Genomic DNA, 19,644 nt, shown 5'->3' with positions numbered 1-19,644 from the left:
GTATGTATGGAGAGAGAGAGGTTTATTATCAAGAAAATGGCTTACAATTACAGAGTCCCAGGTTCTCAGCAGAAGAGAGAGAGTCCCTCCCGCATGTCCATTATATTGGGAACAGGCCACATCCCCAAGGAAGCATTCCTTCAATTGATTGACTGCTCTTAGCTCCTTATTGTAGGGAGAGCTAAGTCTGCCTGTATTAGGTTTCATCACCATGGGAATAAGCACATCCCAACTGCTAAGCCTTTGGAAATCCTGGCCTAGTCATGTTGACACAAAGCCCTAACCATTACAGGGGCATTAGTACATCATAACTACCAGACTACTGAGAACCCTGCACCCGCCGGGCTGACACAGAACTGTGACTCTTGCCCAGTCCACTGTTTGTCCACTCTTGGGAGTCCTTGGGGGCTGTAAATGGTGGCTGCTCCTGGCTGCCAACTGGGAGGTTGGTACTTTAAGTCCACCCCATGATACCTTTCAGAAGAAAGACCTGGCAGTCTACTTTAAAAATAAACAACAACAAAACACCCAGCCCTTGAGAACCGTATGGAGCCCAGCCCTAATCTGATATCCCTACAGGGTCACCATGAGTCGGTGTCCACTGATTTGCAACTGGTTTGGAATCCCTGGGTAGTACACATGATTAATAGGTTCCACTGCTCAGTGAAAGGTTGCAAGTTCTGGAGTACCTAGAAGTACCTCAGAAGAAAGACCTGGCAATTGAATTCTGAAAAATTAGCCATTGAAACCCCGCTGGAGCACCATCCTACGCTGATACCCAGGGTCGACTCAACAGTAACTTTTTGTTGTTGTTTTAAATTCACTTTAGTATCTTCCCCCTGCTCCTATACTACTTGTCTATTTAGAATTTGTTTTACGTACAATGACATGTTTGTATTTACCCCAAACTCCAGTGTGTCCTATTTGGAATGTCCGTGGGGGCGGTGAGTCATGCAGGAAACTGGGCTCATTGGCTCCTCTGAGGTCTCTTAGCACAAGGAGTCCTTGGTCCTCACCTGACCAACCCCTCTCCCCACCCCTTCCTCACATTGCCTCCCAATTCACAAAGAATTGCTTTGGTATTTCTTTATTATTGTTGGAAGGTACATGATTCCTGCCCCCCTGCATCTCCGCCAGTGGGCTTTCTTAGTGCCTTCTTCTCTGACTTAGGTTTTAGAGGATTTCGAATTAAGAGGCAGGCAGGCATAGAAGAGGGTATTTCTTCAAATATACTTTTGTGAGCCATGTTGTGGTGGTTGTTAAGTGCCGTCGAGTCGGTTCCGACCCATAGCTACCCTGTACAAGGTTTCCGAGGGTGTAGCCATACTGCAATTTTAAAAAGTATATGTATTTAGGGTGACAATATATACAACAAAACATGCACACATTCCCAGTGTCTCCATGAGAGTGCCATCGGTTACCTTCTTCATGTGGGTCCCTGCTCACCATCCCTAGCCACAGTTTCTGCCGCATAACTGCTGGCTCTCTGCCCCTGAAAGTGCTCATCTGAGCGTTATGTCAACTGATGTCAGTGTATGCTCACAGAGATAATTTACAAGGACACTGTGCTCAAGGCAAGCGTTCTGTATCACTTGGCTAAAATTGTTTAATTTAGTGATGGCTTCTTAGGATAGTTCTGGGTCAATGTTTGAAAATTATTTCTGGGCATTAGACTTGGTGGTTTCCCTAATGGATCCAGTAAGTTTGGTTTTCATATGGATTTGAAATTCTGTTCCCTGATTCCCCTCCTCTTGATCAGGGTCTGTGTGTTGGGTCAAACTGCTATTTTAGTGGAAAATTTTTTTTTCTCTGAGATCCAGAGAGCAGTCCTGGTTTTAAAACACAGTGAACCCTCCTCCCAGAGATAGAGATAAGTCAATGTTCAGAAGGCATTCAGTATCAGAGAATGTTAGGAAACTCTTTATAATCAACTGTACAAGACCAAAAGGGCAGTGTTTGCCCTCCAACAAAGCTCAGAATGCAGAATGCAGTAAGGACGAAGGATGAAGGGAAATAAGGTTACTGTATCTGAGCTCATCATTGCAGCCACTGTGTCCGTCTATTTTCTTGAGGGTCTTCCTCTTTTATGATGACCCCTCCCCTCTCTAGCATGATGCCTTATTCCAGACACTGGTTTCTCTGGATGACAAGTCCAAAGTATGTGAGACAAGTCTCGCCATCCTCCCTTAATAGGAGTACTCTGAGCTTCTTCTGGGAGTGACCATCATAGGAGATGAGTGTGAGACAGTCCTGCCCATGGGATTAAGATGCCCTGGAAAAGACAAGACTTAGATCACTGGCATTGTTCATGAGCAAAGCCATGGAGCATGTTGAGATGATAAATTCATGTAACAAAATAGATTTTTCAAAACTAGTAAGGTACCGTTTGCAAGGTAAAGACTACGAGTACAAAAGAAGTCAAAAGAGGGAGCATTTGGTATGTTAGAGAGTTGTTGTTGTTGTTGTTAAGTGCCGTCGAGTCGGTTCCGACCCATAGCGACCCTGTACAGGGTTTCCGAGGGTGTAAATCTTTACGGGAGTAGAAAGCCTTATCTTTCTCCCGCGGAGCGGCTGGTAGTTTCGAACCGCTGACTTTAAGGTTCACAGCCCGATTCGTAACCACTACGCTACCAGAGAGTAGCCTTGAAGAATGGGAAACTTTTTGGTTTAGGGAGCTTTGTGACAGGAACCTTTGAGGCGGAGTACTAGGTCCTGTGAGGGACAAACACAGTGGGTGAGAAATTCAAAAGGATGATGTGTTGAGGCCTGGATTCAACATGAGGCAGAGTTAACCAGTCATCCTGAGCTGAGATGACGGGGATTTTCCACAGAAAGTCAGTCAGTAGATGAGTTAGGAAGGTATTGTTGGCATAGTGCTGAGTGAAGTAAGTCAGACAGAAGGGCAAATATTGAATGATCCCACTGCTCTGAGGGATCGGGAATAGACAGCCTAGAGACCCACGTTTACTGGTGGTTACCAGGGGCAGAAGAATTGATGCTTTTGAGTTATGGTGTTGGAGGAGAATATTGGAAGTGCCATGGGCTGCCAAAAGAACCAACAGATCTGTGTTGGAAGAAGTGCAGCCAGAGTGCTCCTTGGAGGCCAAGATGGCCAGACTTCATCTCTCATACTTCGGACATATCGCTGGAGAAGGTTATCATGTTTGGTAAGGTGGAGGGTCAGAGAAAAAGAGGAAGACGCCCAGCGAGATGGATTGGCAAAGTGGTAACATCAATGGGCTCAAGCATGACAACAATTGTGAGGTTGGCCCAGGATCGGGCAGTGTTTTGTTCTGTTGTGCATAGGGTTGCTTATGAGTCGGTACCGACTCCATGGCACCTAACAACAACAACAACCAGGGGCAGGAGGGAGGGGAAAGGACACTTGTTGCTTACGGGGCGCTGAACTTTCATTAAGGGTAAGGAAGTAATTTGGGGATGGATAATAGTGGTGGGTGTACACGGATAACGTCACTGAATTGTTTGTTTAAAAATGATGGAAAAGTAGGGAGCATGCTGGTCAGTGCAGTCAGTGCCTCAAAAGAAAACGTGTTTGGATTCTTGAATGGAAAACCAATTTGCTCTTTTAACCTTCACCCAAATCACAATAAAACTTTCATTATCTTTCTATTCCATTTCCCACAAACTTTTTGTAGTTCCTCATATACACATTGCTGTTGTTGTCAAGTGCTGTCTAGTTGGTTCGTGACCTTGTATAGGGTTTCCGAGAAGGGAATGGTGAGTTTGTACCACCAGCCTTGGAATTCAGATGATCTTGCGGTCCAGTGCAGTATCCCCCAGTGCCACACCAGGACTCCCAGTCCTGACTCATAGCGACCCTTTACAGGGTTTCCAAGGAGCTGCTGGTGGGTTTGAACCACCAACCTTGTGGTTAGCTATCCACTGCTGATCCTACAGCACCATACCAGGACTTATATAGGTTTGTAACGTATGTATGTATGTATATGTTTGTACACTTAAGTCCATGATCTTTTAATTCCATTTTTCCATAAACTGTTTGAAACCCCCTTGTGTGTGTGTGTGTGTGTATATGTATATACTTATAGATATATATGTGTTGTTGATGAGTGCTGTTGAGTTGATTCTGATTATCAGCCACTCTGTATAGGGTTTCCAAGGCTGTAAATCTCCGCGGGAGCAGAAAGCCTCATTTTTCTCTCTCAGAATGGCTGGTGATCTCAAATTGCTGTCCTTGAGGTTAGCAGTCCAGTGCTTATCCTACAGAGCCACCACACTCCCGTATGTCTGTATATTTCTATATGGAGTCTTGGTGTGGTACTGGAGGGTAAATCCCAAGGTTCGAACCCACCAGTTGCTCCTTGGAAACCCTATACAGGATTGTTGTGAATTGGAACCGACTCAGTAGCACCTTATGATAGCAACCTCTGTCTCTATTACCTATGTGTGTGCACACCAACACATGGCCTTGTGGGTAGCAGGTTCCACACTGGGAGCCCATCAGCAGCTCTGGGGGAGAACAACGAGGCTGTCTGCTCCAGGAAAGACTGATCGGGTCTGAAGCTCTAGGAACAGTTAGTTCTGCCCTGCACTGTGGAGTTGTTATGAATCAGAATTGACAGTAATCGGGTTTTTTTGGATGATAGCTATATATAGATATCTGAAACACACACACAAATGGTTGAAATGGCAAATCTTTTGTTATGCAAGTGGAATTTTCCCACAAACTCTTTGAAGCCCCTTGCATGTATTTCACCACAAAGATGAGAACACACCGTAGCAATACATTTGAAAGTCTAAAAGAAGTGGCCACCTTCCTACAAGTAAAATAAAGCTTGACAAAATTAGCTCAGGCGGACGTGGACTGAAGACTCCGGGCACGCGGTAGGGCTCGGTGAGTACTGGCTGAATAGGGTTTTGAATCAAGAAGGACTTGTGGAAGCCCTTTTTTCTTGCCTGCAGCTGTGGACAGGGTGAAGCGGCCGTCCCCCGAGGCCCAGAGCCACAACCTCTGGGTCATTGTGGGCGTGGTCATCCCCGTGCTGGTGGTCATGGTGATTGTGGGTATCCTCTACTGGAAACTCTGCCGCACCGACAAGCTGGACTTCCAGCCCGACACTGTGGCCAACATCCAGCAGCGCCAGAAGGTAAGAGGCGGAAACCCCAGGGCTCTCTTGCACGTGATCTGATGGGGCAGGGACGGGGGCTCTTGGTGCTGAAGGACAGGGGACAGGGTGTTAGGGAAGCTTTTGGCGTTAATGTTAGAGCCCCTTTGATTTCGTGTCTGAATACTGAAACCTAGTTATGCTGTAGTGTTAAATGTGTCCTGGTGGTGGTGGTTATGTGCCGTGGAGTCGGTCCCGACTCATAGCGACCCTGTACAGGGTTTCTGAGGCTGTAAATCTTTACGGGAGTAGAAAGCCTCATAGGAGCCCCAAAAGCACACCTGAATCTACTGTTGTTTAGTGGATTGTCTCATAGTGACCCTACGTAGGCCTTCCCAGACGGTAATAAATCTTTACGGGAGCACACAGCTTCATCTTTCTCCTGTGGAGAGGCTGGTGGGTTTGAACCTCTGACTTTATGGTTAGCAGTCCAGTGCTTGACCTACAGCATCACCAGGGCTTCATATTCCAAGAGCATGAGGTTGTCTAAAGCGTTAGCTGTGTATGTGAGTTCTGGGTTCTGTTGCGATGTTATTTTGTGAGGGTTGATTGGGAGATTGTGTCTAGTGTGTGTATGAGCTCTGATTTGTTTTCCTGAAAATCCCCAAAAAACTGTCGCTATTAAGCTCATTCATGCCCGCCCCCCTCCCCCCAATGTGTGCCAGAGTAGAACTGCGCTCCATCGGGTTTTCAGTAGCTGCGTTTTGGAGGTAGATCAGCAGGCGTTTCTTCCCAGGTGCCTCTGGGTGGACTTGAACCTCCAACCTTTTGGTCAATCACCGGGAGAGCTCACTGTGTGCACTGCCCTGAAGTATTAGAAACCAGGAAGCAGGGAGGTTTTTGCAGCTCTGTGTTTCTGTTTTCGGCTCCCTTACTGTCCGCCTGCCATATTGGAAGTCCACTTACCCATTAGCCACTGACCACGAGTTCCATTGTGTCTGGACAGATTCAATGGTAGTTCGTAACAATAGCCCTTTGTGGGTTTTACACACTTAGAAGATTCACTTTCCTGTAAATATTTGATTAAAAATAAAAACGAAACAAAACAACAACAACAAAACAAAGGAGACAAAACAACAAGGGATAAAGGACTACCCTGGTAATCTTTTAATTTTAGTAACTTGTCTCTATCTTGGTAAGGAGCTCTGGTAGCATAGTGGTTAGGAATCGGGCTACGAGCTGCAAGGTTAGTAGTTCCAAACTACCAGCTGTTCCATGGGAGAAAGATGAGGCTTTCTGCTCCCATAAAGATTTACCGCCACGGAAACCCTGTACAGGGTCGCTATGAGTCGGAACCGACTCCACTGCACACAACAACAACAACAATTACCTTAGTATGAAAAATTCTGGTGTGGTGCTGTAGGATAAAACTCTGGATTGTGAGGTCAGTTTGAACTGCAAGGTTGGTGGTTCAAACTCACCAGTTGCTTTTCAGAAACCCTATACAGGGTTGCTCTGTCAGAACCTACTCCATGGCACTTAACAACAACGACACTTGTCTTAATATGAAAATTCTGCAAATTATAAACCTATACACCTGTGAAATACAAAGATTAAGTCTCATTTTTTAATTGCTGTAATATGAAGATATTGTTTGTTCTTATGAATTAACAACAAAAAAAGCAACATCTTGATTAAATTGCAGCTTATACTTTATCAAGTCTATTTGTGCCTTCCTATGACTTGTGTTACTGGGCTCACTTCCCACTGATTTACGTGGTCTGCCGTCACACTAGTGAGTAGCATAGAAAGGAGTCTCCCAGGAACTCAGTGATTCAGAACATGAATTTCATTGTGATCACAACAACAATGGCTTTGGAAATGTTTTTGTTCTGGAGAAGGAATTTTGTTTCAGGAAGATTTAACCAAGCACAGAAGGTTCTATTTTGGTCTCTTACGTTTCATATTTCCCAACATAAACACTCCTTGGGGAAACCCATACGTTGTCAGTTAACTTCGGTGAGCACGCCCAGGGCAGCAACTCTTGGGTTCAAACCAGGACAATCCCATAAGCTTACTCCTTCCGTTTTTCTTCTTCCCATAAAACAAAACAAAACAAGACAGCCTATTGCCAGCGAGTTGATTTCAACTCCTGGCAACCCCATACGTTACTAGAACTGTGCTCCATAGAGTTTTCTAGGCTGTAGTAGTTACACAGAGGCCTGGTGGTGCAGTGGGTTACATGTGGGGCTGCTAGCCACAAGGCTAGTGGTTCAAACCCACCAGCCATTCCATGGAAGAAAAAGGAGGCTGCCTGCTCCCGTCAAGACTTAGTCTTAGAAACCCAATGGGACAGTTCTACTCTGTCCTACAGGCTCACTCTGAGTCAGAATGGACTCAATGGCAGTGGGTGCTTTTTAAAAAAAGTCTGTACAGGAGCAGATTGCCGGGCCTTTATTCCTAGTGCCACTGGATGGATCAGAATTACCAACTTTTAGTTAGTTATTGTTATTAATTGCTGTGTAGTAGATTCTTGTATAGGGTTTACAAGGAGCAGCTGGTGAGTTTGAACCACTGACCGTGCAGTTCAAACTGACCTTGTGGTCCAGTTCTTATAGTACCTACACACCACACCAGGTCAGGGGTGAATTCTATGCCAACCCAAATGGAAAGGGCTTTACGTGGAACTTCTGCCTTTGGAGTTGCTCTTTTCATCAGCTGCTATGAGGATTTTGTGCAGTACATGGATGTGAACCACCCTGTGTTGACAGAAAAGGGTCTGTGAGGAGGCTACTGCCCAACAGGGACTGGCTCCTGAAAACCCCGAGGGCACCTCCGAAGTACAGTCAACACCAAATCACTCTGTCATGTATTCGCAACATGAAAAGATGGTCTTCATTCAGTTTAAGCAGAAGTGTCTCAGGAGCCTTGGTGGCATTGTGGGTTAGGATGCTAGCTGCAAGGTCAGCCACTCCGAGGGAATAAACGAGGCTGTCTGCTCCCGTAAAGGCATACAGCCTGGGAAGCTCTATACAGGGTTGCTATGAGTTGGAATTGACTCAAACCAGTAGTTTGGTTTGGGTTTTAGTACTCCTGTGTGGCGTTGTGGGTTAATGCACTGGACTGCAAGGTCAGTTTGAACAGCAAGGTCAGTGGTTCAAGCTTACCAGCCACTCCTCAGAAACCCTGTACAAGGTTGCTATGAGTTGGAACCAACTTGACGGCAACAAGGGTGCCTGGCAAGATGACCTCTGCCACCTTACCTGCAGATGTGCTGGGTATCACAAACCCCACCGACCTAGGAACCATCGCTTGTGTGGGAGACTATGTGTGGCTTTTATTGTCAACAGACTGGCCTATGGGCCTTAACATTCATCAGGCCTCTCTCTTGTTACCTGGATGACCTGCTCCATCAGGTCTCCCCGGCTTGTCCACTGCTTATTTCAGTGAGGCCTAGACCGAGTGGCCTGTCCCTCCTGAGAGATGGAAGGACCAGAAGAACTGCCCTTCAGGAATAACTGGGCCCCAGTGCTGCTGCAGGACAATGTATTGGACCTCAAGGTCAGTTTGAACTGTAAGGTCGGCAGTTCAAACCCACCTGCCACGCCTTGGAAACCCTATACAGGGTCGCCATGGGTCAGAACCCACTCGATGGCACTTTAATAACAATAGTGTGAAGGTCAAAGACCCCAAGTCCTCTTGATTCTTCCATAAGACATTGATTGATGCCCCCTCTGCAGGAGGGGTTGGAGGTGTGATAGCACTTGAGTGATGCTTTGTGAAGAAATGGGCCTGAAAGTGAAGATGAAACATTGCCCCGCTGCCCCCTGCCCCAAGGACCATCTGAATTCCCGTCAACCCAACACTGGTCCAGCTCTCCTGTTTCTTGGCCTGTATTGTTGGTATTAGGTACTGTTAGGCGCGGTTAGGCGCGGTTAGGCGCTGTTAGGTACTGTTAGGCGCTGTTAGGTCCGTTCCAGCTCAGCACCCACCAGGACAGAGTAGAATTGCGCCATAGGTTTGCTAGGCTATGATTTTGATAGGAGTGGACTGCTATGCCTTTCCCTGGCAGAGCCACTGGGTGGGTTTGAACCACCACATGTAAAGAAGTCCATAGCAGAGATGGAAAGGAAGACAATTTACCGCCAGTCTATTGTACTTGGATTGAGGGAATCTACCAGCACCAACATTTTGATTTGCAATTATTTTGGCTTCAAAATATCCTCTTCCAAAGCTGTATATGTAGGTGCTTACGTGTTGTTAAGTGTTGTCAAGCCGGTTCCAACTCCTTGTGACGCTGTGTAGGGTTTCCAAGGAGAAGCTGGTTAGTTGGAATCGGCGACCTTGTGGTCCTGTGCTGTACCCACAGCGCCCCACCAGGACTCCTAGACGCCATCCTATTTGCCTTCCCAGACCTATTCAGCTTGCATGTCTCCCTGTGTATCCACACACGGATTATTCATTGTTGCTGTTACTGTAGAATTGGGCATGTAGTTGTATTTGCCTTTGTTGTCTGTAACTCTCGGACATTTCCTAGTGTCCTCCCTTTGTCCTGGTCATTGTGCTGACCTCCATGTATATTGCCTTTCCCTTCACCCTGGTTAGTATGTGATCGGAGTCCAGTACCTTAAAGAACTGCATATAAGATAGGCAAGGGTCTCCGTGCCTAGCTCGAGAGTCAGCCAGCCCCCTGCGTCTTCCATCGTCTGGACTCTCTCCTGGAGGTGTCTCCACCTCAGACTGGTCCTGCCTGGGTGAAAGGTGGACCCCCCTTCTGTAAACTGGGAGACATACTGTTCTGGATGATGACAACCAGTGTGTCCTCAGGAGAAGTGGGAGCAGCATGTTTGGAGGGCTGCCATCTGGAATTTGGTCTCCCTAAAGGGCTGCCCACTCCCAGGGAAGTACCTGTACCCCCAGGATTGGAGAAGCCCTGGCGAGGACCACTGTCCTACTGCACAGACTCATGGGTGGGAAATAACCCTGGAAGCTGCTAAAGGTGGTGCAGCTACCTGTTAACCAGAAGATTGGCACTTGGAACCCACCAGCTGCTCTGAGGGAGAAAAATGTGGGCTTCTGGGCAGGGTCACCGCCGTGGAAAGTCCTGGGGGCAGGTCTGCTCTGTCCTACAGGGCTGCTGTGAGGCCGAGTCAGCTTGATGGCAGTGGGCAGTGGGTGGGTGCCTGCTGAGGCCAGGACCTAGGAGGGCGGGGAGGGCTTGTCATTGGTGGGGGACCAGGACGGGCATTCACCCAGACTGTCCACTCAGTGAAGCTGCCTGCTCAGGTTACACGGATCTTTTCATTTATTTAAAAATTGCACGCATGTGTCTTTGTCTCGTTTCCAAGCAACATCTTTGTAAACTCTGTTTGCCGTGAGTTTTGTCTCCCTCTGCTGGCATAAATCCTTTTTGCATCGATGCTAGATTTCAGGAGCTAAGACCTTACCATGAAAGCACAGACCCAGTGTGCCTTCTTGTTGGTTTTAACTCATAAGGACCCTACGTTGTTGTTATTGTTAATGCCATTGAGTTGGTTCCAACTCAGAGCGACCCTGTATAGGGTTTCTAAGAAGCGACTTCTGAATTAGAACCATCCACTGTATGGTTCAAAGGTGCTTTAACCCACAGCTGTACACCAGAACTCCATAAAACTGCCCCTTGGCAGTTCCAAGATTGTCATCCTTACGGAAGCAGATGGCTGGTGGGTTCAAACTGCATACCTTTCAGTTAGCCGCCCAGTGCTTTAACGGCTGCAGCACCAGGGTGCTTTAAAGACTGCACCTCAGCCTTCCATGCTCCCAAGCACTGCATCGAACGGAAGCACAAGTCAGAGCAGACCTTACCCTCTGCTCAGAGTAGACTGTCTGTAGTCACTCCTTAGACCTGTTTGGTCTTAATCATTAGATTCATTAGACTCGAGCTGAAGGCGCCCTGGTAATATAGTGACTCAGTGCTCAGCTGCCAACCAAGAGGTCAGTGGGTTCATGGGTGGGGAAATATGATACTGTAGGGTAAGCGCTGGACTGCTGACCGTCAGCCGCTCCTTGGAAACCCTAACAGGGTTGTTATGAGTTGGAGCAGACACCACCACCACCACCACCACCACCAAAGTTGCTGTTGAAAAGGAGGCCTGATGGTGCAGTGAGTAAAGCCTTGGCTGCTAGCTAGAAGGTCGGTGGTTCAAACACACCTGCAGCTCTGGGAGAGATGGGCTGGTCCGCTTCCATACAGATGACAGCCTCGGAAGCCCTAGGGGGCTGCTCTACTCCATCCTTTAAGGTCGCTGTGAGTAGAACTCAACTGGAGTGGAAAATGGCCCAGTTGGGTAGCATCGATCTGTCAGTGAATTCCTGCGAGGCGACCCCGTGGGACAACTATGTTTATTTCTATGTGTGGTACAAATGGTTAATGCTCTCGGCTGCTAACTGAAATGTTGGAGGTTTCAGTTCACCTAAACGTTCCTCAGAAGAAAGACCTGGCTGTTTACTTCCAAAGAATCCGGCATTGAAAACCCTGCAGAGCACAGGTCTGCTCTGACTCTCATGGGTCGCCGTGGGCCAAAGTTGACCCTATGGCAGCTGGTACCTTTGCTTGATGGTGCAAGAACTTAAGATTTCCCACAAGTTCTAGGTGCGAAGGGTCCCTGGCATAGTGCAGGTATTCTGGGGGTCCCTGGTGAAGTGGCTGGTGAATTGCAAGGACAGTTTGGGGTCAGGAGTTGCACCCCTGAAATTTCGGAGTGACAGTCTGTGTGTATGTATGTGTGTTCTAGTTGCAGATTCCTAGTGTGAAGGGCTTCGATTTTGCCAAACAGCACCTGGGTCAGCACAATAAAGATGATATACTCATCATCCATGAGCCAGTGCCCCCACCTGGACCCATGAAGGACCACACACCGCCCTCCGAGAATGGAGACATGCCGACCCCCCAGGCCAAGGTCCTCTCCAAGAGCCTCCGGCACAGAGGAAGGTAGGAGCGGGTGTCCGGGTTCTGTCCTTGCCTAGCATGTTTCAGTTTGTCCGTTTCCAGTGTCTGTAGGACCGACAGTGAGCAGTGCCCGAGTCTGCAGCCTTGGAGTCACACCAAGTCCAGGAGACCTTTAGTTTCTGTCTAAAGGACTCCTGGTGTGGTGCTGTAGGATCAGCACTGGACTTCGAACCACGAGGTTGGCAGTTCAAACCCACCATCTGCTCTTGGGAAACCCCCTATGGGTCTCTATGAGTCAGAACCAACCCGAAAACACTTAACAATAACAATCACACAATACCAGACAATTTTGTTCATTGCTGGTCATAAGGTTTTCTCTGGACAATTTTTTTCAGAATTAGACCTCCATCCTTAGTCTATCTTAGTCTGGAAGCACTTCTGAAACCTGCCTACCATGGGCGACCCTGCAGAAATTGTAAATACCAGTGGCAAAGCTTCCAGCGTCACAGCAACGCACAAGCCACCCCAGCACAACACACTGACAGCTGGGTGGTGGTGCTGGGAGATGAGCCCCTCGGGTGGAAGACACACAGAATATAGGCTGCCTCCTCAGCGTGAGGCAGACTTAATGATGTGGGTGGAATAGAGCTTTCGGGACCTTCATGGGGCATGCCTCAGAATGAGAAGAAACAGCTGCAAACACCCATTCATGATTGGAACATGAATGTATGAGGTATGAATCTAGGAAAATTGGAAATTGTCAGAAGTGAAACAGAATGCTTAAAGATGAATATCATAGGCATTAGTGAGCTGAAATGGACTGGTAGTGTCCATTTTGAGGCAATCACATGGTTTACTATGCTGGGAACGACAAATTTAAGAGGAATAGTGTCTCTTTCACCATCAAAGAGAACATTTCAAGACCTGTCCTGTGTTGTCAGTGAGAGAATCCATCCATACGCCTACAGTGAAGACCTGGAGTCTTGGGATAAAGCACTAGACCACAAGGTCAGTCTGAACCACATCATCAGTGGTTCAAACTCACCGGCCGCTCCTTGGAAACCCCTACACAGGGTCGCTATGAGTTGGAAATGACGTGATGTCAAAGAAGACCGGTTAATGTCAGTAATATTCAAATTCAGGAACCAACCACTAATGCCAAAGATGAAAAAATGGAAAATTTTTACTAATTTCTTCATTCTGAAATTCATCACACATGTAATCAAGATTCATTGATTATTACTGGTGATTGGGATGTGAAAGTTGGAAACAAAGAGGAAGGATCGTTAGCTGGAAAATAGGACTGGTGATAGAAACTACACTGGAAATCACATGATAGAAATTTTCAAGACCAATGACTTTTTCATTGCAAATACCTTTCTCAACAGCATAAATGACAATAGGCATGTGGACCTCACCAGAGAGAACACATAGGAATCAAATCAGCTACATTGGTGGGAAGAGACATCTGTGGAGAAGTTCTGTGTAATCAATCAGGACAAGGCCCCGTCTGACTGTGGAAGACACCAATAATTGCTCAAGTTGAAGCTGAAGAAAATTACAAGAAATTTACAAGAGCCAAAATACTACCTTGAGTTTATCCCATTTAAATCTCGAGATCTTTTCAAAGAGTAAATGTAATACATTGAACACTAATGATGGAAGACCCGATGACATCAAATACATGATACATAAGAAAGGCGAAAGGTCATTAAAAAGACAGGAACAAGAGACATGTCAGAAGAGACTCTGAAACTTGCTTTTAAACGTAGAATAGCTAAAGTGAATGGGAAAAATGATGACATAAAAGACCTGGTGATGTGCTATTTGTAAAGATTGTAGCCAAGAAAACCCTGTGGGCCCCTTCTCCTCTGTCACAGTGCGGTCACTGTGAGTCAGAATCCACTCAACAGCACCCAGCCACACCAGTAGAACCTGAGGCCTGTGGTAGTCCTGCTTTTCAAACACAATCTCCTCAGGATTGTTGAGTGTAGACTTCTCTCTAAAACTGGGAGTTACCTGGGGGTGCAGCTTGGGTATTTAATGGGATCCTGGTAAGAGCCGTTTCATCTCAACTGATTCTTCCTGGAAGCCTGATCTCACATCCAAATCATTTCTTTCCTTTTGTTCTCTCTCTCTTAAAAAATGTGATTAAAATTTCAGTTTTAATTGTGGTACAAATATACATTAGAAACACATGCCAACTCGACAGTCTCTGTGTGCACAGTTCAGTGACCTTGATCATCGGAGGACCTCATTTTATCCTGTTTTGCTTCACCGCACTTTGCAGACACTGTGCTTCTCATGTCTGTCTGTCACCTTACATTTCTGTGTCCCGTGTTGATCGTTCTTGCAACATTTCATACTTTCTTATAATGCCCTTGCACACCTAACAGACTGCAGTAAGTGTCAACGTCACTGTTACAGGCATTGGGAAACAGAAAAGCTCGTGACACGCTCTTTACAGCGATATCCGCTTTACTGTGGCAGTCTGGAACCGAACCCGCCGCGGTCTCTCCAAGATCTGCCTGTACATTCTTCAAATTGTACTACCATTCCCGCTGACCTTTTCCAAGCCATTCGACCACCGTCAATGTGAACTCACTGCCCCTTCCCACCACCCTCCCACCCGATAACTTTGCTTCTCTCCCGTCAGTGAGGTCAGACAGTGATGTCTGTTCCTACTGATGATTCTGCTCAGCTGTTTCCAGGGTTCTTCCGTGCCCTGGCACCTATCTAGCCTTGTCTGTCTTTCTGGATGAGCAGTGTCTGTTGTCCTCCCATGCTTGCTCTCAGTCTTTCTTGTCTGTTCTTCTGTGGAGGATTCTCGGGCCAGAGCGCTGCTATGAATGTCGACAGACGGGTTGTTCATTCTCTTCTTTCACGTGGAACCCGTTTTGTGTCTGCAGAATTTCTCCCTCGGATGCCGACTCTACTGTCAGCGAAGAGTCCAGTGAAAGGGAGGCGGGCGACAAGCCTCCTGCAGCGGTCAGCGACAGCAGGCCCTCCCGTGGTCCCCAGAGCGGTCAGTGACTCTTCTTGTTCTCCTCATTGAATGTAGCAAATCCGGCAGGCTGAGCTTCACACACCACTTCCTACACTAAACCTTTTCTTCACAAAAGATCTCTGAGATGTGGTTGTCTGTGTGGAGGACTTCTCAGCACCGAGTGTTGTCGTGGGACAGGGCCTGTGCTCATGTTAGGGTTCACTGAGGTATGTTGTTAAGTGCTGCTGAGCTGGTTCTGACTCATAGTAACCCTGTGAGCGTTTCCAAGGAGTGGCCTGTGCAGTTGATCCTCCAACCTCATAGTTGAAACCGACCTTGCGTTCCGGTGCTTACCCCACAATGCCACATGAGGGCTTCTTGCTGAGGTGTGCTTGGTGGTTAAAAGCCAGCTTCCACTCTCGCTGACTGAAGGATTTCCTTCTAAAGGATAAACTAGTTCAACTGAAACCACCTCTCAGAAACGCTTCTAGGATTCAGTGGCCACCCTCTTAGCAACCCACACAGGTTATTTCACAGCTGACCCTACCAGATAGTCCTAGTTGATTTTCACAGGTCTAACCACAAGGTCTGTTTGAACTGCAAGGCCGGTGGTTCAAACCCACTGGCTGCTCCTCAGAAACCCTGCATAGAGTCGCTGTGAGTTGGAACCGACTAGATAGCACTTACCAACAAACAACAACGGTAAGCCCGTTTTGCCTGGTCCTGCACCCAGCTTATCTTCCATGTCATCAGGTGACTCAGCATGTTTACACATGCCACCAGATGCCGTAGCTTCGTACAGCACAGTTCCAGTACCGGTACCAGTACCTTTGTGTCAGCTCCGACTCCTGACCACCCCATGGATGTCAAAGTAGAACTGTGCTCCGTGGAGTTTTTAAAAAATAACATGTCTCTATGTTTTTGGTGGAAGTGTACACAGCAAAGCAGGTCCCCATTGAGCACTTCGGACATGTATTGTTTAGGGCCCTAGGTTTCAGGCTTCACATGGCTTTAGTAATCTCAGTATTAATGGTGTGGTTGTTTCTTTCCAGGGTCCTTAGTCTCACAGCCCCCCAGCCTTCACACTCACTTCATTCTTAAAGGAAACACATGTCCTATAACAAAACCAAGTCCACGGGTCTTACTAGACTTGGGAGTATTATTTGGAATAATGGAAAGGTAGCTAACCACAAGGTCAGTGGTTCAAAACACCCAGCTGCTGCACTGGAGAAAGAGGAAACTTTCTGTTCCTATAGAGATTTACAGCCTTGGAAACCCTATGAAGCCTATGAATCAGCATTGACTCGATGGCGGTGGGTTGGGTTGGAAGGTGCCCTCCCTAATGACACTAAGACAAGTGGACTGCTGAGAGAGCTTGTCTGTAGCCACCCACTGGTCATAGAGACGGAAACATGTTTTGTTTGGAATAAGCCCATGCATGTGTGCACTGAAACCCTAGAAGCAGTCTGTTTTGACTTAGCCTTGTAGATTTTAGATATGAAACCCTCATCAGATGTATGGTTCCCATGTATTTGCTACTGATAGCATAGTGGTTATGAATCGGGCTGTGAACTGCAAGGTCAGCAGTTCAAAACTACCAGCTGTTCCGCGGGAGAAAGATGAGGCGTTCTACTCCCGCAAAGATTTACAGCCTTGGAAACCCTGTACAGGGTCGTTATGAGTCAGAACCGACTCCACGGCACATAACAACAACAATTTGCTACCAAGATATCATTTTATTAGGAACTTTTATACTTGTATTTTTTAATCACAGTTTCTCTGTATGAACATAACAGTGCAGAACAAACCATCTTCTCTAAATGAGCGAAGCCCAGATGGAAAGTCTGTTGTGCCTGCCTGGCTGTGGCCTAGAAAAATCGTTCCACCTGGGACACCTGTCGGGCTGAAGCAGCCCATCTGAGAATCCTTCCAGCTCCTTTATGTTGCTGAGGAAGAGGCCCCTCAGGATCCAATTTCACAGAACCTTGAACAGTACTTAGTGCCATACAGTTTCAGATAGACAGGTTTAAACTTTAATTCTGATCCTGGGGAAAAAAATATTTGCGGGGGACAAAAAGAAAGTTCTAGATGTCCTCAATTTCTGTTATTGCTTATCAGAGAAGCTCCAGCTCTTTACTGGTAGGGTTATAAGCAGTCTACATTACATGGCTTCCAAAACTCAGACAGCTTCTTAGCATATATTCAAAATCCAAATAGTTAGCTTTTTCACTCTTCCAGCTTTGGGACCCAGAGTTGGCTGTGGAAGGAGAGAGGGAGACTAGCTGTTTCTGTGAGTTGTAGACACTTGTCATGATTTAGAGACACTTCAGAATCCGATCGTTATTTTCATGTTTCCGAGAACAAGTGTGCGGTCCTCTCCCCGCACACATCAATTCATTAGAACGTCATTTCTTTTTACGAGGAGACTCATCCTCTGGCTTTAATGTCTTAAAGGTCTCTGTTGCTCATCTAGACCTTATGTAACCTGTTGAGAAGATTCTGAATTTTTTTATAGCTTTGAAGAATTATTTTGTCATTCACATAAAAATCCTTCGTTTTTTTCAAGTTATAATGAAGTAAAAATGAACAGAGGCAGGGAGATACTTGAGAGCCATTCTAGCACCTTCCATGTCTCCCTGGGACCAGGGAACCCACTCCATGATGGGAAGGCCCCCCATAGGGGTGTCTATAGACTCCTCAGCAAGCCTTCCAAACACTGCGTTACCAGTCTCAGCTGACGCCTGAGGGACCCGCCTTGCAGTGGAAGCCAAGGAGTGACCGTTGTCCCGTTTTGGTAAATTGTGGTTGTGCGTGACTCCCATTGTAACTGACCATTTCTGGGAGGAGAGACCCCTGCGGCCATCCTGGACCTTAAAGAGGTTATTTACTCAGATGTCACTCACTTTGTGGACAGTCACAAAATCAGTGACATCATTGTTGCTGACTGCCCCTGAGTCTCATGCACGATGGAATGAAGTGCTGTCCCCATGACCGGTAGCAAATTGGACCATTGTGATACATTGGGTTTTCATGGGCTGATTGTCAGAGGTTGGTCACCAGCTCTTTCTTCCTATTCTGACTGAGTCTGAAAGCTCTGTTGAAACCTATCCAGCAATATGCAAGCCTCCATGGACACACGGTGGCTGCGCACGAGGCTCACTGACCCGGATAGAACCTGGGCCTCCTGCACGTAAGGCAGGAATTCTACCAGTGACCCATCACTGCCCTCTACTGGTTAACCTTAGGAAGAGCGAAGAGAGCCAACCTCCGAAGGGACATCACTCCATTGGAGACACTGTGTTGTCTCCACATGTGTCTGTATCCACATGGAACTGCACTTTTTCTCTCTGTTCTTTATCATCAGCGCCGCCTGTGCAAGTGTGTAGTTTTTACATCTAATAATGAAATCTTCATGAATTCAAATCCCACAAATCCCTAAGGGGTGGGATTTAATTTAACAGCTAAGCTGAGGTTTACAACTGTGTGTGTTGATGAGATTGTGGGGGTCCTCGTGCTCTCCGATCTCTGGGGCACACCGTCTGTAGACAGACCAGGAGAACACCAGTGAGGAGCGTCAGCTTTTCTTTGAGGCAGATTCCCTGAGGCTTCTTCAGAGTCAGTGTTTGTGAAGTTGGTTGAGGGGACTGGCTGTTAGTCACCCGCTCTATGGCTGTGAAGTGTTGGATGTGTTAGGGGGTGGGGAAAGAATGCCCGTGACTCCGCTTTATAGGATCTGAGTGTGGGTCCTGGGTATTCTGTGTGGTGCAGTCTGACACTGTGAACGAGAAGTGATGAAGTTACCCACGCCCGTCCTGTCAGTGTGTCTTACTGTCAGTGACGTGGTGTTGCTTTGATGCTGGAAGCTCTGCCAGCAGGGTCACCATGGAGAACAGGTTTCAGCGGAGCCTCCAGAGTAAGGCAGCTTAGGAAGACAAGGCCTGGCAGCAATGTAGTGCTGAAAAGTAGCCATTGAGAACCCTATGCATTGCCACAGAGCATTGGTCAGTATAGTGCTATAAGATGAGGTCCTGTGGGTGGGAGCCACTCAAAATACCCAGGGACCCCAACAGTGGACACCCACCAACATTTTTGTTTTATTGTGAATTATGTGATAGTTTACATGGGAGAACATTAGCTTTACATTCCTCCTATCGTATATCTTTTCATTGCCATGGTTACAATTCCCTCCATGCATCATCAAACAACCAAAGGGTACACCCTGCAAGCCTGCCCCTGGTCGTCAGCACACAGCCCCTCTCCCTCTTTGGGTCTAGAGTCCCCAGCTGCTCCATCTCTCCACGTCATCGTCTCTGCCTCCATCTCTGGCATCACTGTTTCTCTGGGTAGGGTCCTGCACTCCGCTCTTCTCCCTTGGTGGTCCCAGAGCCTTCTGCTCCTAGACTGCAAAGTCAACCACTCCCCTCCTTTTGCTACAAAATGTCTACCTTTACATTTCCAACCCTCAGTCAGTCCTGATAGCAGTTATTCACTATTGTACCACAGAGACCTATCCGCATCTCTCTTCATCAGCCCCGCCCAGACAGATTAGATACTACTCACTGGAGATTCTACCTTCTTCTGCGCCCTCTGGATCTGGGTTCCCTCTTGAAAGCTTGTAAGCCAGTCACTTCTTGCCTTTGTAGTCC

General features: G+C 47.1%; 1 protein-coding gene across 1 annotated transcript in view; it reads left to right on the top strand.

Annotated features, from left to right (window-relative positions):
• The window catches only part of KIAA1549 (KIAA1549 ortholog), a 140,951-nt gene that overhangs the window by 81,581 nt on the left and 39,726 nt on the right, over nucleotides 1-19,644 (top strand). Inside the window, exons 11-13 of the mRNA XM_006861241.1 lie at nucleotides 4,942-5,126; nucleotides 11,858-12,054; nucleotides 14,922-15,037. Coding sequence (XP_006861303.1) covers nucleotides 4,942-5,126; nucleotides 11,858-12,054; nucleotides 14,922-15,037 — 498 coding nt within the window. The remainder of the gene's footprint in view (nucleotides 1-4,941; nucleotides 5,127-11,857; nucleotides 12,055-14,921; nucleotides 15,038-19,644) is intronic.

This window comes from Chrysochloris asiatica, unplaced genomic scaffold (genome assembly GCF_000296735.1).
Source record: "Chrysochloris asiatica unplaced genomic scaffold, ChrAsi1.0 scaffold00041, whole genome shotgun sequence".
NCBI lineage: Eukaryota > Metazoa > Chordata > Mammalia > Afrosoricida > Chrysochloridae > Chrysochloris > Chrysochloris asiatica.
This window is presented reverse-complemented; position numbering and strand designations above follow the sequence as displayed.